Genomic DNA, 24,854 nt, shown 5'->3' on the forward strand with positions numbered 1-24,854 from the left:
TCCCAGCAGCAACCACATATCTCCCCTCTTTATCAAGGCAGACTCAAATGAGTTGGAAAGGCAATTGTTTATGAAAGAGGATGACTACTCCCCTCTTTCGAGAAGAGAAAGATGAGAACACACACTGACCCACCCACTCCCTTTTTAATTTATTATGTTCAACCTCCGACAGGTGAGTTTCCTGAAGGAATACCATTTGTGGTTGTGTTCGCTGAAACAGGGAGAGCAATTTTTTCCTCTTTACCGGAGAATGTATGCCGTCTACATTAAGGGATGTGATTTCAACCTTTGCTATTCCAATCTCTAGGTCGAGTCATGACCAGGGGGACCCACCCGGGGACCCCGAAATTGTATCAGAGCAGATGCCAGTGGTCTCCCAGCCTAAACCTCCTCAGCCTAAACCTCCTCACCCTTAACCCATTGTTAAAATATGATTTAGTCTGCAGTCTCGGTTTAACCCTCCATCCCTAGCCATGCACATCACATTCACTCTCCTAACACACAACTTAGCATCCCACCTCTAACCATCACTTCAGATTCTCTCCACTCTAAGAGGTACGAAGCGACCCCAGCCAAAGGTTTGCTACTTCCAGCTGAAGGGACACTCCCCTCTAGCCCCCCCCCCCCCCCCCCCCCATTGTTGTTTAGGACATTCCCCTAACAGTAACGAAAGGCATTGCTCTTGTGGGCCATAATCAGCTTATTTACCAACTGCATCTACTGGAACTTTGTAAAATAGACAAACTGTTAAACTTGTTAGCACTTATTGTCCGTTTGGCTTCCAGGAATAAAATTCATCTTCCCAACGAATAAAGTAAATGAACAAAGAAACTTATTTTCAGTCCTTTGCTAGATGGTGTGTTGAAAAATCATGCAGCACTGTTCAATGTTATGAAGCAATGTACTACCCTGCATCCCTCAGCTGCAGGCTCTCAACTAAACCACATTATTAGCTTAGCAGGGTAGAGCAAGGCAAACTTGATCCCGCGCTTATGAAGTTCTGAACAGGCAAGGGACATTTCCTTTCTCTGCGCAGCCGTAAGTGCAGAAAAATCATTAAACAGCAGTATTTTTTGGCCTTGAATCACCACTTCAGATTTTTGTCGAAAGGCACGCATTAGGTGGGTTTTGTGTGTCCAATTCAGGATTCTCACCATAACTGGCCGGGGCCTGTTGTGGGCCTCGCGCAGCGGGCCTATACGGTGTATACGTTCGCACTGTTGCTTGTCATCAGGGATTGTGAGGCCTACCTGTGCAGGCAACCAATTTTCTATGAATTCCATTCGTTTCTGATCCTTCACGGTCTCAGGCAGGCCAATGATTTTAACATTTTTCTTTTGTTAACAGTAACCAATGTTCCTTGTACCGCCACCGAGCAATTGTTGATGTTACACTGTAAACCGATATGATTTGTATATTTTACAGGAATGTCGGTATAGAAAAAATAAAAATAAATAAATAAATAAACATTGTTGCATCGGTTACGATTTTCCTGGTCCTCCAGTTTTTCTATCAGATCTTTCTGTTGAGCATAGAATTCTGTAACATGGCGTTCTGCCTCAGTCAGGCGATCGCCTTGATCAAATACATTTTGCTCTACTAAATCCATCCTTTTGGATTGCCCTTCCAGAGCATTTTTAAGGTCATCCAAGGAAGTTTGAATTTTGATGAGCCTTGCACCTAGCGCTGCGGTAACACTTTGAGCAATTTGTTGCAGTGCCTCATCTGAGACTGCTGTCAGGGTTTTAGCAAGGTCAGGTGCGGCCGCCATTTTGGGTGCATGGCTGCGGTGCTGGACCTTGTTCCTTGTGGCACGCTGTTGCATGACCCTCTGGGGCGCCGCAGATCACACCGTCTGGTGCAGCAGCCTGTCAGGGAACTGGCCCGTGGAAAAGAAATGGTGGAAAACTGCTTAAAATTTGGCCTTTTTTTGCTATTCAGGGAGGGGGGGCCACGGAACTCTTTCCTGGAACTTCCTCTTGTTTACGTCATCACCCGGAAGTCCCGCTGTCCTTTGTATAAATGCTGCCCTCACAACAACAGCAACTTCAAGAAAGGAAATTCAGCGCGGGGCTTGTCAGCCCTCACGCATTCAGAGGCCCTTTGGTGGCTGGATCCCTCTTTCTGCATGAGCTTCCTGTTACCATGGAAATCCGTGTGAGGCACTGGCAACTGCAGGGCCTCTGAGTGCATGAGGGCTGGTAGGCCCTGCACTGAATTTCCTTTCCCAAAGTTGCTGCTGCTGTCTGACTGGTGTCAACATGACAACAACACAGGCCGTGGATGGTAATAGTGGCAGTGCTCCAGTACCTGTGAAAATGTGATGCCAGAGGCAGTTATTTCTGTTGCCTATGCCTGAATCTAGGCCTGCTGCCCCCTTATAAACAGGGGACTAGGTCTGCTTCCTTCCCTAATCAGTATTTCTGTCTGGGGACAGATGGGTCTCCTGTCACAAACCCCATCTCTATCTTGAACTGGCAAGTTTAATCTCTTCCTACCATGTCATGAGCAGTGCTATCTCTTTTGCTGGCCCGTGCAAATGTTTACTGTGCTGCATTCTCCCTCTGTCCGTCCCCCTACCCCCATCTGTGGATTCTAATGGAGCCCTTCACAGTTTTCTCTATTTTCCCCAACAATAAATTTGAGTGCCTGAACATTGTTTTTACAGGTACAGTGAGTTTGAGTAAGGTAACCAGATTTCTAGTGGATGAATCTGGGATGCTTGTTCCCCATAGAACTAGTTTGAATGAGCAGTTCCTTTGGGAGGGGAGGGGAGTGTCAGTTGTTTTCTGGTGGATATCTAAGGAAAATTAGAGTATCTACTCTCAAAGCATACCTAAAAGCACATTCTTTACATTTTTTTATAACTTTTTTTTTTAATCCTTTATTTATCCTTTTCTTTGTGTATATAAAGAGTCTATAACTCTTTATTTATGATTTTAAAGATACAATGCAAATGAAACAGGTGTATTGCCAAGTCAAAAATGAGGATCCAGCAAGGAAGCATCACATGAAATAGCATAACAAAGATCCATTACAACACAGCCCAAGGTACAAACAAAAATTCAATCATGAAATTACAGACACGAATCCAAACATAAAGGTCCAGTATGTCTAGGCCATAGAGGTGTCTACAGCTATAAACATATAGTAGGGCCCCCTTATTACATTGTACTTAAACAGCTCATGTTGGAGGCTATATCTAAGTTTTTCAAGGTCAGCAATATTTCGAATTTGCCTTCTCCAATAAAACAGGGTGTTCATTTTGTTATGTTTATTGATGTTTGGGTGGATCCTTGGACATTGTGGCAACTGACCACGCCCACGGGGGGCAGTCCCATGAGGGACCACGGTGTCAGCCTAGACTCTGGACACACAAACACAGATTTGAATCTTTATTTAAACAGTTTTGGAAACCACCAGAGGTGGCAGTAGTGAGTAGTAGATGTTGAGCCCGGCAGGGCGAGTATCCCACAGGACGCTGGAACAGCGAATCCTCTGCTTGGCTGTGCTGTAGTGAAAAGAGTCTGAGAGTTATGAGTACACAGTGAGAAACATACAGAGTCCCAGTAGAATAGCAGAAGCTCCGAGACAGGGAGAGCAGGCCCTCGAGGAGCGAGTATCTGATCCCTTAGAGTAGAGAGACTCAGTGGTATTGTACTCACACAGCGATTCCACTAGACGAGAGGTCTGGCACTGGAACAGAGGGCAGGCCCTCGAGGAGCGAGTACCTGGTTCCAGGGAAGCAGTACTGTGGAATAAATGCTAGTTGTACTCACAGATGGAAACTGTTAGTGAAGTCTTCCAAGTAGAAAGGGTTGTAGATGCAGGCAGCGACTCAAGGAACATGGGCCCTCGAGGTGTGAGAACCGGTTTCCTGATAGCACCTGAAAGAAGCAGAAGAGGCCCCCAAGTAGCGGGTACCCCGCTAGCAATAAGAGTTCTAGATAACGCTGGAGTGGCAGAGCAGCTTCGGTACGGAGAGCGAATCGCATCCGTAGAATTCTGGTTGCTAACTCGATTAGCTAGCAAACGTAGTAGGCTTAAATATCCGGGCAGCGTGACGTCATCTCAGGGGGATGCCCCTGAGGTTCGCACCAATGAGGAAATAAAGATGAGGGCAGCGCGCACATGCGTGTGTGGTACCTTGGAGGAGCATGGCGGGAAGCAGCACCAAAGCCGGTCCGGGGACGTCGGAGAGGTCGGCAGACAGACGCCGCAGCAGCCAGTAGTTCGAGGTGAGTGGGTGGAGCCGCAAGAAGAGTAAGGTAGGCGGGGCGAAGCAGTCATAGACAGACGGTCTCAACACATTTCAAGAAAGCAGCAATAGTGAACTGGGCGACTAATAGTAGGTGACCCACTAGGCATCAAAATTTCCGAGGCACCAGCGAACCGTCCCACTGCCCTAACAAACCCAACACAGGAGAAATATAAACAGGAATATTTATTGTCTGCAATTTCCTGTGTAACCCTGCACCAGAAAAATTGGACCCCGACACAGTGTCATCACATGTGGATATAGGTATCACGCTCACCACAGCCCCGCCAACATTGTGAACTATGAGAAGAGTACAAATTTGCAAAGAAGACTGGTGTATGATATGTTCTGTGTAACAAATGTATCATAAGCTTCACGTAGTGCTGACAAATAGAGCTACGATAGGCATTGGTCCTGATCAATTTCCAAATTTGGGCTGTGTTTGAAGTCCCGATTCCAGTGATCTATCAAATCTTGAGAGGTCATAGTGCTGGCCTTTCCCTGAAGAATACCCATATAGAGAAGTGTAATGTCTTTCGCATAGGCATCTGGGTCAGATAAATAGCTATGTAGCCCAGTAGGCTCTGCGAGTGCAGCTTGCAGATCAAAGAAAGAAGAAAGCTCAGCCCAAAGCTGAAGATAATTAGCATGTGTGGATGCTGGGATGTCATATTCAGAGATGAGAGCTTCAAAAGTTTGAAATTGTCCATCTTCCCACAATTATATCAAATTATAAAGGCCATTGTCCCTCCATTCTTTAAATGCTGGTGGAATCATAAGGCCAGAAACAATGGAGTTCCCATAAATAGGGACCAGATGAGAAAGAGGTTCAGCATCTAGCTGCAAATAACAAATGGTTTATTGCCAAACTTTAAGAGTATGAGCAATAATGGGACTGGTTCCGGAAACCATGCGGCGTATCAGAGAGGTAGGTAGTAGAAAAGGTAGCAGAGCTAAGTTTGCAACATCAGGCTGTAATTGTTCAAGAGAATGCCAGGCCACTCTGACATGTCTAAACCAGTCTTTAAGGGGTGTGAGCCTAGTGGCCCAATAATAAAATCTGAAGTTAGGAAGAGCCATTCCCCCCTGTCGCTTAGGAAGCCATAACTGTCAGAGCCGAATGCGGGGCTGACAATAATTCCAAATAAACTGGAATATCATACTATGAAGAGAATCAAAAATCTTAGTTGGGATGTTACAGGGAACATGCTGAAATAGATACAGAAATTTGGCCAGTATCACCATTTTGACTAGGTTAATACACCCAGCCCAGGAAAAAGGGAGATCTGCCCATTTTTGCAAATTTAATTTGGTCTAGGCTAACAGACTATCATCATTTTTAGAGAAGAGATCTTTCATATTTTTTGGAATGAATATCCCCAGATAGAACAACCCCTCATGAACCACACAGAACTCAGCCATACATGGAGGAATCGCCGTACGGGGGCCAATGAGAAAGATTTCCAACTTATTAAAATTAATTTAATAGCCAGAGATATTGCTAAAATCTCCCAGGGTGTTCATCAAGGCCAGACCAGAGGTACGTGGGTTAGATTGAAAGAGGAGAACATCATCTACATAGAGGGAGATGGAGTACATAGTGGAACCAAATTGAAAACCTTGAATAGCCAAATCTTGTCTAACAAGAGCAGCCAAAGGTTCAATGGCAAGGTCAAAAAGCAGGGGAGACGGGGCAACCCTGCCGCGCACCACATGCAATAGGGAAATAGGAGGACAGGACCCCATTAATAAGAATTCGGGCCCGGGGAGCCTCATCCATGGCTCTTACCCAATGCAGGAATCACTATGGCAATTGCATATGCTGCAAAACCCATGAAAAGATAAGGCCAAGAAATACGGTCGAATGCTTTCTCAGCATCCAACGAGATAATTAGCCTGGTTTTACCCAGTTTTTTTGCCAGGCGTATAATGTTGAATAAGCGTCGATTATTAGATGTGGATACACGCCCCTTGACAAAGCCAGATTGATCTGGGTAAACTAGGTACAGGAGAACAGTTTCCAGGCAAAGTTGCAGGATTTTGGCCAGAATTTTTAGATCTGTATTCAGCAAAAAAATGGGCCGGTATGACCCACAGTCCTTCCCTTCCTTATGAATATGAGAGATGTTAGCATCGCCTAAGGATCCCAGGGAGGAGACAGTTAGCCCAACAGCATTGTACAGGAGTAAAAGAATGGGTCCAATGTCTGGGAAGCATTTCTTAAAAAGGTCTATAGAATAGCCATCCGGTCCTGGACGTTTCCCACTGGAGAGAGCTTGAATGACTGTCCATATCTCAGCCATTGTTATAGGGGCAGCTTAGCATATCATGTTGAGGCTCACCCAGCATTGGCAGATCTAATCAGTCCAGAAACCCCTGCAGAAATGGAGGATCACAAGGGTCAGGAGAGGAATATAAGTCCGAAAAGTCCTTCACCATCTCCTGTTCTGTATCACTGGGGTCAGCTGTTAAAGAACCATATGAGTTTCGTATCTGAGAGATATAGGAAGCATTTCGCCTCTTCTTGGCCATCTTAGCCAGCAGGATGCCAGCTCCGTCTCCATACTCATAGTAATGTAATTTGGTAAACTTAAGGGTCCATTCTATCTGACTAACTTCCAGTGAACTGAGTTCATGCCCAGCATCCTCAAGTCTTTTATAGGTTTTGGGCAGATAGTCCCGTTTAGGCTGAGCTTCCAGCTGCCCAGTCTTGGATCACAAACTAGCTATTTTACATTCTTTAAATTTTGTTACCACAAAATATTTCTGATCCAGTACAAAAGCCTCACAGCTGGCAAATATATCTTGCATACAAGAAGATTCTTTATGCACAGAAAATTCAAATCAGCCCATATACATAGCTGTTATCAACAGGTAAATTCTATGTGGAAGACAAGCCAAGGTCAGAGAATTTGAACTGAGTCCCAGAATATTTTACACCAATGAGTTAATTAATATTCTCTATCATATAATAAAATAGGTTCCAACCTTTGGAGACTCTGGCTTGATTTTCTGGCTCAGTATGTATCTTTTTGTATCTTTTTTTTTTTCATTCTCGGGATTTGTCTCTTTTTTTTCTTTCTATCTTTCTGATGTCCTTTTTTCTTATCTGTTTCTTTTTCCTCCCTTCTTTTTCTCTTTCCTTCATATCAGATACTCGCTTCTTTCCTTCTCTCTTTCTATTCTCTTCTGCTTTGCCTCCATCCTAGATCATCTAACTCTTCTCTTTATCCCCTGTCCCTCCCTTTCTCTCTGCCCTCCATCCCAGGTTCCATCTTTCTTCTCAATCCCCTTGAAAGTGCTCTCCACATCCCCCTCCCTCCCTCCAGAAAGCTCTCCCTGCTGCACCTTCATCCCTGGGTGTCTCTCCCTGGCTGTGACCCCCTCCTGCACCTAGAAAGCTCTCCCCAGATCTTCTCAACCCATGAAAGCTCTTCCAACATCTCACCTCATTCCCTGGAAGGCTCTTGCTGTATTTTCCTTCCCATCCCATTCCCTAGAATGCTTTCCTGCATTCTTCCCCTGCTCAGAAAGTTGATGCCAGACTCCTTCCCTGGCTCCTCATTATACTCTATACCACAGTGCTTATGCAATCAGCCCTGCAATCCTTCCCACTCAGCAGACAGAGCAGACACGGGGCGGATTTTCAAAGAGTTACACGTGTATATTACGCGCGTAACAGCAAAAACCCGCTCCTGTGCACCGAGCAAGCCCCGGGACGCTTGTAAGTCCCGGGGCTTGGAAAAATGGGCGGGGTGTGGTGGTCCGGGGCGGGGAATGGGCATGGCCAGAGGCCTCTCCACTGCTGCTGGGCCCGGGGATCGTGCGCTGGCACTTGGCCGGCGCGCGCAACCTATGCCTGCCCAGAGGCAGGCGTAAATAAAAAAAATAAATAAAGGTGGGGGGGGATTTAGGTAGGGCTGGGGGGCAGGTTAGATAGGGGAATGGAGGGTAAGGTGAGGGGGCTGGAAGGAAAGTTCCCTCCGAGGCCGCTCTGATTTCAGAGCGGCCTCGGAGGGAACGGGGAAAGCCATCAGGGCTCCCCTAGGGCTCAGCGTGCACAAGTGTGCACCCCCTTGCGTGCTGACCCCGGATTTTATAACATGCGCGCGGTTGCACACACATGTTATAAAATCAGGCGTAGATTTGTGTGCGCCGGGTTGCATGCACAAATCTATGCCCTCGCGTATCTCTTAAAATCCAGCCCCACTGTGTGTAGGCCTGTTTAAACCCTGTATATATTACCTGACTGTGTAAATGGCGCTTCTCTGCTACAGGACACACAAGGATATCACAAGGAATCTACCTCTATTGAAGGTCTGGCTGTCTGTGTCTCCCAAGAATATGCAATAATAAATTTATCTTTGCTTTTACTAAATTCCTTGTGATATCCTTGTGTGTCCTGTAGCAGAGAAGCGCCGTTTACACAGACAGGTAATATATACAACCCTTATCTAGTGCTCCCTCCCTTCTTTTTTTCTTTTGCTGGCAAGAGGAGCAGGCAGAATGGGCAGTGCTAACATAAAATTGGTTTAAGCTAGCCTCTATACCCAGGGTGGGCAATTCCGGTCCTCGAGGACTACAAACCAGTCGGGTTTTCAGGATATCTCTAATGAATATGCATATGAGAGGTTTGCATACATTCTGCCTCAGTTGTATGCAACTCACTCCCATTCATATTCTTTAGGGATATCCTGAAAATCTGAGCGGTTTGCGGCCCTCAAGGACTGGAATTGCCCACCCCTGCTCTATACTGTGTCCGCTTCTCCTGCTGTGGGAGTAGGGAGAATGGAAGAGCGGCAAGAATGAAGAGGAGAAGCTGGGCTCCATCACTTTTAGGACTCAACCAGCTGGCTCACTGTGCAGCACCCCCCCAGAGTGCCATGGTTTTCACAGTTGGTCACACTGGCCCTGCCTCCGAGTGTGTTAGTGCAGTTTGCTTGGCTAGTTCAGGTCAGATTTGGTGACATTTGGTTCTGCTTTGTACATCGTTTCAGCATTAGTAATATTACCAAGGGGGTTCATGACCAGACATACTTCAGAATCACTGGAGGACAGTAATTGCCGATATTGCTATTATGGAAAAAATAACATTCGCTTTGAAATATAATGTGGAGGGTTGTGATAAGATCTGGGAAGGATATTGGAAATGGAGTGCATTGTTTCCTTGATTGTACATCATTTTGTTGTTATGGGCTTTTATTGGTTCTGATACCCACTTCAATGTGTTATCATTCATGGTCTGAAACTAAATGTTTGTTTTCTGTGTGTCTTTAAATAAAGATATATAAAAAAAAGTCTGTTTCTAATTTGGTCCCATCTTCTTTCTGATATTAAAACCCTGAGTTCACCCTAGCCTCCTGAATGAAGTTTAATTTTACTGAGCTCCAGCACCAAGGCATTCTAACTCAGTCATAGCAGAGCTCTCATGCCGTACTCTTGAGGAGAGGAAAGAGAAACTAGGAAAACAAGCCCTCTTGTTATTGAGAGTGTTCCATTCTTGTTCATTCTACATGAATGGTTCCTTTTTTTTTGTTACATTGAAATACAGCTTGCTTTCTTAAAACCAAACATTATCTCTTCATTTTGTTTTAATTTGTAGTGATGATTTATCAAGGGGTTGTGTGAAGGAGTACGTGTCAGACCCTCTTTAAAAGCCCAGGACCAAGCATTTAGTCTGATATTAAGTCGGAGGTGCACAGAAAAGCAGTTTTTACTGCTTTTCTGTGCACTTTCCTGGTGCCCGAAGAAATTAGCGCCTACCTTTGGGTAGGCGCTAATTTCTGAAAGTAAAATATGCGGCTTGGCTGCACATTTTACTTACTGAATCGCACGCGAATATCTAATAGGGCCCTCAACATGCATTTGCATGTTGAGGGCACTATTAGGTTCGGCGGGTTGGACGTTTATTTTCCGCCCCTTACTGAATAAGGGGTAAGGGAAAATGCGCGTCCAATGACAGGTTAACAGTGCGCTCCATCAGAGCGCACTATACTGTATTGGCCCGAGAGTTAGCTGCTCATCTCTCAGGCGTTTACTTGTCAGCTGCATTATTTAATCACATCTCATGGAAAACTTCAATTAATATGTAGAACATTCGGTTTGTTAATTACTGTTTTATTTCCTATTTGTTCTTTTAGAAAACTGATTGTAAAGCCGTAATCAGCACCTTCGAGGACACTTCCTTAGATAGTGATGGTTTTGATTTACAAATATCTATGTGCCAGGCCTACCTCCCCAGAATGTGGGTGGAAAAGCATCCAGGGCGCGAGAGTGAGGTAACGTTTATTTTTTTGTACATTCTTCAGTGTGTAAGTCGGGCTAGCCACCATGGGCTTTGGGGTGTGTTCTCAGAACTTGCTGTTGTGGCGCTGTGGACACAATATTGTAACAGATAGGAGGTTTACACCAAGAAATGCTTTCAAAACATTAAATAGGTTTATGCAGTTTTTAGCTGATAATAGGGTACAAATTCTTAAACATTTTCAGTTGGAACTCACTTTTGCGCTATAAGACACCCACCATTATATAATACACTTCCAATAATTGCATTCCACATTGACATGTGATATTCATTTTATTGAGATTTTGTACTGTCTTTTTCTATACTAAGCTCTAATAAAGTTTTGCTACATAAAAAGAAAGAGAGAGAGAGTTAAAAAAAAGAGCCTATTTCCAGTCAGTCACCTGGTTACTATGAACCCAGCTACTCTCCTGTCCCCTACTGAACCTATCGGGGACTAGTAGAGAAGCTAACTGCTAGGATTTAGTAGAGTGCTGTAATTCCACAGTGATAGGAATGGTTCTCTAGGGCAGGCCAAACCCTAAATTACAGAAAAATGAACTGTTTAACAAAATGTTATTTCTCTTTCCATAAGTATATGAAGCCTATTTTCTTTTAGTATTTTATAAACTCTTGAGGAAGCATTTCAGCCTGGCAAAACTTTAAACTGACTAAAATGTACTGTCAGTCTTATAAAGGATGTCAAGAACAACATGCCATGTTTATAATAGGAACGATGAAGAAAAGCACTGTCAAATGAAGAAAGCAGAAACTGGAGCAACAGCAACACTGAAGATAGATACTGTTTTGGAGAATTCCAGTATTATCTGTGAATTTGTTAATATATTTGTATAAAGGGAACTTTGTTCCCTTACCGCTAACTTATGCTTTTTCATCTTTAGGGAGAGGTTTTTGTACTTTTGGACCATCCCTAAGATTTTTCCCTGCCTTGGGTGCTGGATTGAGTCCAGCTCAGTCTATAAAACCCTTGAGTTTTGGAGAGTGAAGAGGAGTGTTTGGTGGTTTTCCCCATTTCAGGTCTTTGCCCTGCTGGTCAGTTGCTTTCATAGACCTGGAAGAAGGACTGTCCTTTTTGAAAAAGTTGGTTGCTTACCTGACTTCTTCCATTTCAGGAAGGAAGTCACCCCTTCCTAAAAGTTGAGGATAGGGTGTGATTTTTTTTTCTGTTTTTGTATTTTGATCAAATTCTTATGATTTGCAGTAAACTTTTATTTGAATACCACTTCAGGCTTCTTGCCTACTCTTTCTGCATTGGAAGACATGATTGATGAGATCTATTAGAAATGAGTACCATTGGGCAAGAGACTGAATCTGAGAGACTGTGTACCAGTTCCCACCATTGTGCACCTAGTGCACCAGTGGATTCCTGGCACCCCAGTGGTAAACTGTGTTAAGAGGAGAGAAGAGTTAGAGGTTTGGGACAGTAAGAGTGACTCTGGGGACTGTGTGTCCCCTTTATTCTGGCTCTAAACCAAAGAGGGGGTTACTCCTGGTTAGATATAGAGCACTAGCACAAACAGCACAAGATGACTTATGTGACAGTCTGTAGTCATGGACATTGTCTGAATGATTATGAGCTTCCTTCTCAAAAAACTTTCTACAGAACAAAGAAAAAGGTTGAAAAATCCTATCTGCAAATTCAGTATTCTGGGTTGATTCTTACCATATGTGGGTCTACATATCATCCAAGCCTCTTGATGATATTCTGCAGGACTTGGTAAATTGACCAATGTCATTGTCCAGTTTGATTATTTCCACTGTGTATTGCCAAGGTATGCGACCAATATGCACCTATCTGTTTTTGTGCTGAAATAGTGAACCCTGCTGAAATCATAGTAGTTTTACACTGTTTGAAAAGGTTCACATATTGCAACTTTTTATGCTGCTCAATACTGAACATATTTTCTATATTCGACATTATGGCAAATATTTACTTATTTGAAATTTGCTGAGTTATTTACCTGCTTTATTCATCTGCTACATTCGTGAAGACAAGGTCTCGTTGGATTCCCCCAGGAGCAGTGGATGAGCAGATCAAAGCATTCCAGACGCTAGTTCTTCAAGACATCACCGATATTGAATTAAGACAACATCGCACATTTTATAATCTTTCTACAGCAGAGAACAGTGCGCTAAGATCATTAGCAAATAATAAAGAAATTGTTAATAAGCCAGCCGACAAAGGCGGGGCTATTGTTATTATGGACTACACAGATTATCGTGTAGAAATGCTACGCCAACTTGGGGACCAGAAATATTACCAGCTGTTAGATACAGATCCCACTCCTGTATTACATAACAAGATCCAAGTCTTATTACATGAGGCACAAACACAAAGTTTTCTTACTACCAAAGAATACAATTTTTTAAATGTCTCTTCGCCATGGTCCCCGGTCATATATGGTGTCCCCAAAATCCATAAGACCTTAGTGAAACCTCCATGTCGACCGATCGTTTCTGCTAATGGTTCCATCTTGGAACCATTAGCCAAGTTCATGGACTTATTCCTTCAGTCAGCTGTCAAGGAAGCTGCGTCTTTCATTCAAGATACTTCGGGTATGCTCAATAAGCTTTCCACTGTAAGTGATATCTCCAGCAGTTACGTTTTGGTTAGTTTGGATGTTGAGGCATTATACACAAATGTTCCTCAAATAGATGCCCTTCAATTGGTCAAAGAGACTAGTCAATGTAGAGTGAGGCCACAACGTATTCCATCGGAGTTTTTAATTGATCTCACAGAGTTGATATTATTCAACAATTTCTTCTCGTACGAACAACAGTTTTATCTTCAGATCCACGGGGTGGCAATGGGATCCCCCATCACTCCAGATGTTGTCAAACTTTACGTCACCAAATTTGAGGAAGAACATGTTTACAAGTCACCTTACTACCAATTTTTTAAATTGTGTCACGTTACATAAACGACATATTTTTCATTTGGACCCAAACGGAAGAACAACTTTTGCAGTTTCATCAATGGCTCATTCAAGTCAATTCTCAAATTTAGTCTCACCTACATTCAAAATCGGTTATCCTTCCATGACATTCAAATTACAAAAAACAATCAGGGCATTAGTACAACCTTTTTCAGAAAAACCACTGACAGAAATAATTTTCTCCGCTTTGAGAGCCATCACCCTCGACAGTTTAAAGAAGGATTACCAGTGGGTCAATTCTTTCACATTCGGAGGCTTTGTTCTGATACTAGTGAGTTCCACAAACAGGCCGATCATTTATGTAGTAGATTCTTAGAAAGAGGGTATCCTGCACGTATCATTCAAAGAGCATATAAGAGGGCCACATTTTCAGACAGGGAGCAACTCCTCCAATATAGGCAAAAAAATGAAGCTCCAAGTTTAATTTGCGTTTTACAGTATACAGAGCTTGCATCTCAAATCAAGAAAGCTATCCTACAAAATTGGCATGTACTAAGCCCACAGCCAATATTCCGTGATTTCCCCATGTTCGCATACTCTGGAGGCCCAAACATTAAACAAAGAGTGGTTGGGCAGCTTCACAAGTTCATTCTACTCCAAAACAAGTTGGACAGACACCATGTGGCAATTGCTTATTCTGCTCCTCAGCATACATTGGCTCTATATGGAAAGATCCACAATCTGGAGTTCAAGTCACAAGCAAGCATGCAGTGAATTGTAACACCGACTTCGTGATCTATGCATTACAATCTCCGTGTGCAAAAATCTATGTAGGGCGCACTAGGCACAAAATACGCACACGGCTTACTGAGCATCGAAGCAGAATTAACAACTGAGATGTTAAAGCACCTATGGTACAACACAGTATCATATATGCACATTCTTTTGAAGACTTTAAGTAGATCATCCTTGAGCACATCCTGCCACATTGGAGAGGAGGTGACAGATCAGCGCTGCTGAATTTTAAAGAAATCAATGGATTTTTTGATTGCGCTCTATGGAACCACAAGGGCTGAATGAAAAAGTTGAGTGGTTCACCCTCATTTGAGCGGCACCTTCAAAATGGCCGAGATCGTGATGTCATTTCCCATATATGGAACTTATCAAATTGAAAAATCCCCCACACACGTCACTTTCCATATATGGCATCCACCATATTTGGGGCGGTATACGTCATTTCCTGTTGGCTCCTCAAGCAGTCAGAGAATTTCCCTTTAAGTACCGGTCTTTGCCGCGCTTCAGTTGTCAGTCACGGAGCAGATCGCTGGCAGGCTGCACTCTGATAGTGCACGTAAGTACTTTCACCACCGGACAGCAGCTCTCATTGTTGTACTCTCTGAGCAAAAGATATATCTCAAATTTTTTAACTATCATTGTTGTAGCGCTCAAGCAGACGCTGTTACCTGTTTATGGACTGATCACAAACAGCCATTCAGTAAGTTCAGCCTTCCAAGTCAGGAGCCATTTGTAACATTTATTTATTTATTTATTTATAGATTTTTCTATACCGGCATTCGAGATTAGGAACCCCATCATGCCGGTTTACAAATAACGAGAGGGTGTGCACAAAAAACAGAACATAAACAAGTGCAAAGAAATAAAAGTTACATTACAACAGGGTCATAAAACTGGGGAGAGAATTAGAGTAAGATAGTTGAGTAGTAAAGATGAATTATTTACATTAATAATTTACATAATATTGTGTAGTGTCTTATAAGATGTTACTGTCTTTCAATATGGATCTGGGAAGGCTTGTTTAAATAGCCATGTCTTAAGCCTTTTTCTGAAAGTAGGAAGGCATGGTTCTTGTCTTAGATCGGGAGGAATAGAGTTCCATAGTGAAGGTCCGGCTGTGGAAAAGGCTCGGTCTCTGTAGGTTAGGTGTTGAGTGGTTTTGGTTTGTGGAACAAGGAGTGATCCTTTGTAGGCTTCTCTGATGGGTCTGGTGGATGTGTGCTTTCTGAGTGGAATTTGAAGATTGAGGGATGCTTGGTGATGGATAGTCTTGTAGATGATAGTGAGGGATTTGTGGATAATTCTAAAGTGTATTGGCAGCCAGTGCAAGTTCTTGAGAATAGGAGAGATGTGGTCTCTTCTCCTGGTGTTAGTCATATGACATCTCCTGGTGTTAGCCATATGACATCTCACTAGAACTGTTTGTTTGTTTTCCACACAGAATTGTATTGACAGTATGTCGTTACCTGGAGCTCCCTGAAGAAGGAGTAATACACTCCAAAACACTGCCGTGTCTAATATAAGCCAGAAAGCATTCTGTGGCAGTATATGACGGTTGCTAGACATCCTTACCAAAAGAGTTCTCACAATATAGCTGAATTGATATTTTTGCGGTTGATTTCTACTTTTCAAACTATTTTTTGGGTCATCTACAGTGCCGTTATTCACCTGCTGTGCAGCTAAACTTGTTTATAAAATCTCTTTAATGTTGGTAGGTATAGTAACAGGCAGTTGGAGAAATAAAGATAAGTGTGTATTTCTTATACAAAAAGAGGGATTTCCAATACCTAATTTTCAAAGGCATTTCTCTGGATAATGGAAATGACTTGTTATAAAATTGCTCTCCCGATACTTGAGTAAACTTACATGTGTAAGTCCTGTGTGTGCGTAAGTTTACCTGAGGCATTCCTGAGGGTAGGTATGCGGAGGGATTTGGATTTAGATGCATACTATTGGATTATCAAAGGTATGCACAACAGTATTACAACTATACAACTCGTGTCCAATATCGGTCGCCTCAAATTTCCTCTCAATGTTCATCTTTAACATAAAAGACACAAAGTTTACTTTCAACATTAATCACCACCAGATACCGCTAAAAAGATGTTGGTGAAGATCTGAGAAGAACAGCTGTGCAAGTTGATTTTTCATGTGGAGCCATTGTTAGAAGATATGGAAGTCATGGTTGTAAATGGACATGCATGGGGAAAGATATATTTGTGAACAACCACATTGATTTCATGAGAGTTTAGTGATATTGTGGTTATATACCATAGATATACATATTGTGGGATTTTACATGAGTGTATGGGAAGGTTCATTCGTGTGAATGAATCAGTTTGAGTGTGGTATGTTTGTTTTTTTAAGTGAGTATATGATGGTTGTGTTATGTCTATTATAGGGTAACATTTTAACAAGAGTTTGTATGGAAATATATAAAATATTTGAATAACTAAACAATGTTCCGAAAGTGCAATAGATGATTCTTTTTTAAAAATCGCTTGTACATGTTTTTCATTCCATATCTGAGGAAGCAATAAACATTTTTTTATAATAAGATGTTAAATAAGTGGCAATATATACTATGATATACGCTCACTTTTTGTTGTGGATGGTAGAGTATTCAGGGTATTGAGATATGTCACCTATTACATAGTACACCTATCAGTTATCAAAGGTATGCACACAATTTCCTGAAAAATTTCTGCATGCTTTTTAGCAGGAATAATTGTCTGCAGGTAGTTTTGGTGGGATACTTTTCAAAGTGAACGTATACGTTTAGGTTCACTTTGAAAATTGGTGTAGCTTATGCTTGTTTTTGCTGACTTTTTTATGTGGGTTGTTATAAAACTATCCCATGTTGTTTCTGACTGAGTGATCATAGGGAGGCTTTTGTTTTATAAGCCACCTGCTAGCCTTCTGGGAACCAGATCAGCATTTTGTGCACTCCAGTATAGGATGTCTGCCTGTTGCTGATGGTGTTCTTTTCTTTCCTGTAGGCTAGTATGCTGGTATTCCAACCAAATTTTGATACGACAGACTATGTACAGGATTCCAGTGAGATTGTTATTTGTTTGGATTGTTCCAGTTCCATGGAGGGTTTGGTACTCCAACAGGCAAAGCAGATGGCTCTTCTTGCACTGAAGTCTATAGGTGACAGCCATAAAATAAATGTCATCAAGTTTGGCTCAAGTAAGATGTTTTTCTATTGTTTTATGCCAGTGTAGTTTTTTTTTATATATTTGACCCAATTGGTTAGGCTGAAAGAAATCCAGAGGTCTGTATCTTTTAATTGCCTATCAGCAATCTCTGCAAGGTAATCTATTATTCCCACCTGGCACACCTGGCACTGGGTTCATTTGGCACACCATCATCTTCCCTTTCCTCCCCCTCCTCCAATATTATCAACTGTCAGTTTCACCTGCCATGCAGCCTCACTGTGCCCAGATCCAGTCTGCTATGACACTTCCCCACCAGTAGAGGTCTCCAGTGAGCTCTGTTCCGAGCTACCCAAGTCATCTCTTTACTGGCCACCTGATTCAGCCTGTGGTGCAGACTCTTCTCTACCAGGGGTCCTTAGCGAGCTTAATCTACAGCTTTGCCAAGCTGCACCTTGCTACTCACACCACACCCAAGCTCCAGCTCCATTTAACCCTGCTTTACCAGAATCTAGATGCCGTTTCATGGCGTCACCCTTGGCTCTCTGACCTAGCCACTCTTACCTTGTTCTATGACTTGTGGCCTCCAGGGATTCCTATATCTTGCTCATTGCCTTGTTGCCTATCTAGGCCTTACTTTGCCTTGTGGCCTCCAGGCCTTCTGTCTCCTTGCTCCTTGCCCTGTGGCTTACTCAGGCCTTACCTTACTTAATGGCCTCTGGCCTCATTCTTAGCGGCCTTTGAACCTTATGTGTTGTTGCTTTTGGGCATCAGTGTTCTCTGTTCTGTATTGGCCTTGTCTGCTCCTAATCTAGTTTGTTTTGGTTAGTTCAGTCTTTGTCTTGTTGTGTCCTGCCCATTGCAGTCCCCTGCATCCATTCCCTGCTTTGCCTTGCCCAACCCTGTGGTTATATCCAGTTCAGTTCCTGCTCAGTATCCAAGCCTGTGTTTGTATCTAGTTCCAGCATTGTTCAGTATCCTGCTACCCTCCTGTCCCAGTATCCAGTCCTCAGCTCCTTGCCTTTTCTAGTTTCCAGTCTTTAGCCTGATCCTATACCTAGACCTCTGCTTCCACTTTGTCTCTGCCCACAATGCCCAGCCTATTTCTGACCTCAAGTTCCAGCCTGTCCAGTTAAGCCCTACTGGCCCCCAGAACCCAAGGGCTCAATCTGCAGGGGAGAGGGCTGGCTAGGCAGAAGATAAGCCTAGCTCCTGCCCTGCGATCCTGGCCTGCTCCTGAGAGGGTGCTTCCAGACCCCAACCCACATGACATCGCCTTTTCTCCCCTTCACCTCTTGGCATTATTCCCTTCCATATAATTCTGCCTCACCAGTCCAGGTCATGACAGAGTTATCCTCTGAGCCAGAAGGAAGTTCTTCCTCCTCCAGGGGTGCTGAATTACCATAATCCACAGTGTCATCCTCATCCCTGGTGCTTCAATGGCCCCTCGTGCCCTCTTAACCAGAATCTGGGAGGAAAGTTCAGATGGACCCAATGAAAGGCCTGCTGTGGACTTGGTGGCAGCCCCCTGTGAGGCCTCCCCAGGCCTAGAAAATACACAAAAGGTCTGATGAAGAAAACTGAAAAAATTCCAAGGAGAAATCCCCATGGCACCCCGAAAACTAGGAGAGAGTGTCCCCCACCAAGACAATAGCAAGAAGTACCATTGGGACCAAAATTGGAGGAATCATGTCCGCCACAGGCCCCTACGATCTCACTTGATCCCCTCTCTGAAAATGCAGGCACTTCCAAAATGGCTGCCGACTCCATGCTGATCATGGCTGACTGCATGTCAGGGCTCTTGCTGCTCAGTGGTCCAAAAAACTCTGCAGGAGGTGAAGGAGAAGCCAGTCGTGCCATGGAGCACTTCCCACCCTGCTCTCTAGTCCGTATGCAGGCAAGGCACCCCAGAGTATCCCGCAGACCTCACACCTGCGTGTGCTTTGGGCATCCCTGTCCATGCTCTGGCCACTGCCAGCCGCACGCAGTCTCTCTCCCCCCAGTGCATGGGAACACATGACTGGCACAGGGCCAATCCAGGAGTGAGTCAATCTTGACACTCCACTGTACGGAAATGCAGCCAAATAGCAGCAACTGTTTCCCTTCTCAATCTTATTTGTCCTTCTCCTCCTTTCTTTCTTTTTTTTTCCATAAATCTTTATGAGCTGAATAGTCTCTAACTAAGGTATCAGGCACAGGTCCTGGCAAGGGAACACAAAAAAGGGGGCGGGGCTGGGGACAACAGACAAATCTCCTCTCAGATGACACTTCAGGCGCTCACGAAGTGGCGCACAAAAGGGCAAGCTCCTTTGTTGTGCTCCTTTGTGATTGCAGCTGGCCCTATCTGCCCTTGTTGGATGTGGTGGGTGGGCAGAGGGACATGCTGAGGGGTGAAGTGGGCCAGTCCTCTCTCTCACCTGTAGGGGGGGGGGGGGCACTGACTCACACAGACTCCCTCAGTGCTCTTCCCCTGGTTGGTCTTCCGGCCCCCATCGGGGCTCTGGTGCAGCTGGGGCCGGTCTCTCCTCCTGTGCCTGTTGGAGTTTGGGTGCTGCTGGAGCAGGTGAGCGCTTGGCACTGGCATTGCAGCTGGCCCTTTCTGGGGCCTGTCCAATAAGCCATCTGCAGCACCACTGTACATTACTGTGTACCAGCTCTGGGTATGACTCCCAGCTCTGGTCCCTGCTGCACTGTGGTGCAGCACACTCAACCTCGGGGGAGAGCTAGTCTCATGCATTGTGCAATAGCAACCTGCAGTCTGGCTAAGAGCACACATTTGCGTTTGGTTTCAGAGGAAACCATGATCTATATTTCTCAATGGTTGGGCTGAATAGAAGGGAGGTATCCTCCAAGTAGCAGTGAGTGAAGGCTCCTGGGCCTTAACCCAGTAAAAAGAGAAATCCCAATGCAGCAGGTAAAATACTGTTGGATAATGAAAAATATTATAGATTTGACTTTGGGATTTTCTTTGTCTCAGCTAAAACTTCCACTATTTAAAGATAAGCTTAAAGTGTAACCTTTGCTTAATGGATTTAATATCTTTACAAATGTATGTCAATGTATTATCACCATACTTAGAATGCAGAAACTGACCAAGCTAGTTTTTCCTTTTGATGAGTGCTTTTTTGTAGTGCTTTTTATTTTTCCCCATTCTTTTATGTAGGCTATCAAGAATTTTATTCCTTTCCTAAGTGCAATGTGGATCGGTCCTTATTGGAAAAATTTATTAAAGTAAGTATCACTGATTCTCTTCAGTATGCCGCTTGCCAGCTGTACATATGCTTCATGATTACCTTCCTCTAGTTCCTTGCCCCTCACCCTTTCCCTCCTTTTTTCTTCTTCTGCTGAGCCCTCTCTCCTTTTTCCCATCATCCCACCAGTCGCTCACCGTTATTTCCTTTGGCTACAAAAGGAATCCCTACCATAAATAAAAAAACAACAACCCACAAACTCTGAAATAAAGAATTCAGCTGCTGTTGGAAGAAAAAAAGAAACAAGATTCAAGTTATTCAGCTTCTTATGACCTTATTTTATTTCATTAAATTTTTTTTTTCCTCAGAGTGCCAGACCTGTGATGGGGAACACTGACTTGTGGAAGCCTTTGCGCTCTTTGAGTTTATTAGCACCTTCCCAAGGTCTGCGCAATATTCTTCTAATATCAGATGGCCACATTCAGAATGAGAGTTTCACCTTTCAGATTGTAAAGAACAATGTCAAGCACACCAGGTTATTTGCCTGTGGTGTTGGGTAAGTGCAAAGTAATTTTGCTCCTTCTGCCATTTTGACATGGGTATGAGCTATTTATTTAACAAGAGCAGCTGAGCAGAGAGGGCATATCTGGCAGCCTGACTCCCTAAAGGACACTGCTTTAGAAACATACCCAAAATTCATAAAAATAAAGGTGCCAGCCTAGTGGCTTTTAGTGACAGGGCTGTACTGAACTAAGAAGAGGAACCTGGGTTCAATACCTGGCTTAGGTCTTACGTTCCCTTGGGCTGTGGAAGCTTAAGAAGGGGTAAGGAGTCTCACTGTCATGCAATGGCAACACCCAGTGGCCAGATTTAGGGCCCATAATTGCAATGTTCTGGAAGGAGCCCTGGTACAAGGCACCCTGGCCAAGGACTGTTGCTGCAGTGGCTGGGCTATAGTAAGCTGGGAAGAGAGATAAAATAGGGAAAAAATGTCCTGGATAGTTGCAAGTAAAGCTCATGACATCAGATCCCAGCACTTGTTCCTGGAGGAAACTACTGTGTAAAAAATATAAAAATAATGACTGCAACATTGGAGTACAGTAGCACAATACAGGAAATAGTAATTCTCCATCTTGTGTTTCACGGAAGACCTATATGGCTCCACCCCTTGTGAGGACAGACATTCATGAGGGAATTTATTTGTAACTGTAAGACGTGCTTGTTCTCCAGTAAGATAATCATGCCAAAAGTTATGCCGATGGCTCATGTGACTTCTCAAATGCTGGACTTCCCATGCTATGGAACTTTTGTGTTCTCATAACCCCATGTACTGTTGCAGCCTTTGGGGACCAGCTTCCTCATTTGCCACTTGGACAGGAAGGATATTTACAAGATCTTTCAGGCATTTTCATGTTCTTCTCTTCTACATTTTAATTATATATAGTTTAGGTATTTTTTTGTCTTTTTTTTTTTTTTTTTTTTTACTGTTTTTAATTTTCAGAGGATGTTTGCACAGGCCCCTCAGAGGTGGGGCTGGAAGGGCTAGCTTCCTCTCATTCTCCAAATAGGTGTGCATTTAAAGAGCACATTTTTGCCATATTGCTCACTTAAAACTTTCAAGTGGCATGATTCCAGCTGAAGTCTGTAGGCACCTCAGTAAGAAAAAACTGCAAGAATAGCAGCAGTGCTTCACTCAAAATTATAACCAAGCTGCCCGGCTAGGAAGGAAAATGGACCTGAGTAGAATGAAAGGAGGGGACAATGGGGGGAGATAGGGAGGAATCTGGCAGGAAAAGATATGGTAGGAAGATGGAAGGAGATGGATACAGGATCCGGGGGTAGAGAATGAATGGATATGTACTACATAGTAGAGAATGGAGGAAGAGAGGTGGTATGAGATGAGAAAGGGACCTTTTTGGAGGAAGGAGAGAGAGAAAGAGGGGCTCAGTGTAACACTGACTGGAAGAGTGGACCCTTTGTGCTGTGGTGCTATTGGCACTACCTAGTGGGCAAATCCACCAGGCTTGCACTGACAGCTGGCAGAGAAGCCCTTAGGTGGGACCTGTTGGAGCTTTGCCTATACCAACCACCTCCCCTACAGGTTGAGCCCTTGGGTTCTGGCAGGCAGCAGGTCTTAGGTGGGTCCCTAGGACGATCCAGGAGTACAGAGAGTCCGAGTCCAGGCAAAGGGTCTGGGCAGGAGCAGACAGCAGAGGCAAGAGGCAGGTCAGTGGTCGGGGCAGGCCTGTGGTCAGGACAGGCAACAGATAAAGCTAGGTCATAATCTGCTGCACATGCTTACACAGAGGTTGGCCAAAAATTGGCAGCGCTATGATAATGTCCAGGCAACCTAATTTTCTCACTAGAGAAGAATTTAAAAACTGATTTTATGAACTGAAAAATATCACCTCTGTAAAAATAGAGATTTTGACTGGTGGGCGGAGGAGGTGGAAGCACGTGTGAAGGACCAGGCTTTATCCCTTTCATAGTTAACAAAATTCGGTTGCCAAACTCAAAAGGGCTAACACAGCTGCACCTGATGTAATAGAGGACCTTGAAAATAGGTCTCACAGATGTAATCTGAGATTCAGGGGTATCTCTGAGACGATAGACAATAGTAGTCCAATAGCAATGGTTCTAAAGATCTGCAGGGCCCTATTGAAGTCTGGTGAGTATTCCGGGGAAGGGATTGCAGTAGTGACTTGAAAGGTGTCATTGGGCCCAGCTGTTAGGAACTCTCTCCAAGATATTTCCTGTTTCCATTATTTCCAGATGGAGAAAGTGCTTGCAGCAGCAAAAAAAATTGGGCTGTATTAATTGGAATGGAAATGCCATTGGAATTTATAGTGATCTGTCTCCCTTATTTATTTATTTATTTATTTTACAGTTTTTCTATACCGACATTAAAATACACATCATATCGGTTTACAGTGTAACAGCAGGTGGAAGGTACATTGAACAGGGAGGCGGGTGTGGACAACTATCAAACAAGACTTAGAGGGGCTCTAACCGAGAGCCCGAGGAAAAAAGCTGAACGATAGAGGGTTGAAGGGTATAAAAAAGGAAAAAAGGAAACTATATTTTCTTGACAATTCTAAAAAGAAAGGAGCTATGTGATGTTATTACTGCATTCAGGAATGAAAACATTAGGCACTGATGGTATTTCCATTTGGTCTTGCTTTCACTATAAGTGGAGTTATCTCAAGAATTAAAACAGCATCTGAGATAGCAAAGATTCTACACAAGTGTGCAATTCCTTTCCAAGTGTCAGAAGAGTTGGTCTCAGACCACGATGCCGCGGACCTTCACCAAAGTGATCGTAGTGGTAGCAGCGGCGCTCAGACGGGAAGGAATCCTTGTCCATCCCTACCTAGATGATTGGCTGATCAGGGCGAAATCGCGAGAGGAGAGCCATCGGGCAACCAACAGAGTGATCGCCCTCCTGGAAAGCCTGGGATGGGTAGTCAACTTAAACAAGAGTTGCCTACAGCCTTCCCAATCTCTGGAATATCTGGGAGTCCAGTTCGACACCCAGGCAGACACAGTTAGTCTCACCACCAAGAGAAGATTAAAACTTCAGACACGTCTTCGGTCCTTGATGGGAGCCAGTCGGCCCACAGCTTGGGATTACCTGCAGGTTCTCGGTCTCATGGCATCCACCCTGGAAGTGGTACCCTGGGCAAGGGCCCATATGAGACCTCTACAACGCTCCCTGCTCTCTCGATGGAGCCCCCGCTTCCGGCATTACTCCATGCATCTACCTCTACCGGCCAGAGTGCGGACTCAGCTACGGTGGTGGTTGCAGTCCAACCACACGAGCAGGGGGTCAAAGATGTCCTCCCCCACGTGGACTCTGCTCACCACAGATGCCAGCCTGAGCGGATGGGGAGCACACTGCGAAGAACTCACCGCCCAAGGGCGGTGGAACAGAAAGGAGTCTGGGTGGAACATCAACCGACTAGAGGCATGGGCAGTCCGGTTAGCCTGCCTGCGATTTGCTCACAGACTGAGGAACAGAGCAGTCAGAGTGATGTCAGACAACGCCACCATGGTGGCATACATCAACCGACAGGGCAGAACCAGAAGCCAACAGGTGTCCCTCGAGATAGCCCCGCTGATGGCTTGGGCAGAGGCGAATCTTCAGGACATCTCCGCCGTCCACATTGCCGGAAGGGACAACACCACGGCAGACTTCCTCAGCAGAGAAAGCCTAAATCTGGGGGAATGGCAGCTGTCTCCCAAAGCCTTCCAGATGATTGTGGATCACTGGGG

General features: G+C 44.2%; 1 protein-coding gene across 3 annotated transcripts in view; it reads left to right on the plus strand.

Annotated features, from left to right (window-relative positions):
* Positions 1–24,854, plus strand: part of PARP4 (poly(ADP-ribose) polymerase family member 4) — a 376,732-nt gene that overhangs the window by 120,839 nt on the left and 231,039 nt on the right. For all 3 annotated transcript variants that reach the window (XM_029602495.1, XM_029602494.1, XM_029602496.1), the window contains exons 21-24: positions 10,399–10,536; positions 17,233–17,425; positions 20,555–20,622; positions 20,951–21,138. In XM_029602495.1, coding sequence (XP_029458355.1) covers positions 10,399–10,536; positions 17,233–17,425; positions 20,555–20,622; positions 20,951–21,138 — 587 coding nt within the window. The remainder of the gene's footprint in view (positions 1–10,398; positions 10,537–17,232; positions 17,426–20,554; positions 20,623–20,950; positions 21,139–24,854) is intronic.

Source organism: Rhinatrema bivittatum, chromosome 5 (assembly GCF_901001135.1).
Source record: "Rhinatrema bivittatum chromosome 5, aRhiBiv1.1, whole genome shotgun sequence".
Classification (NCBI taxonomy): domain Eukaryota; kingdom Metazoa; phylum Chordata; class Amphibia; order Gymnophiona; family Rhinatrematidae; genus Rhinatrema; species Rhinatrema bivittatum.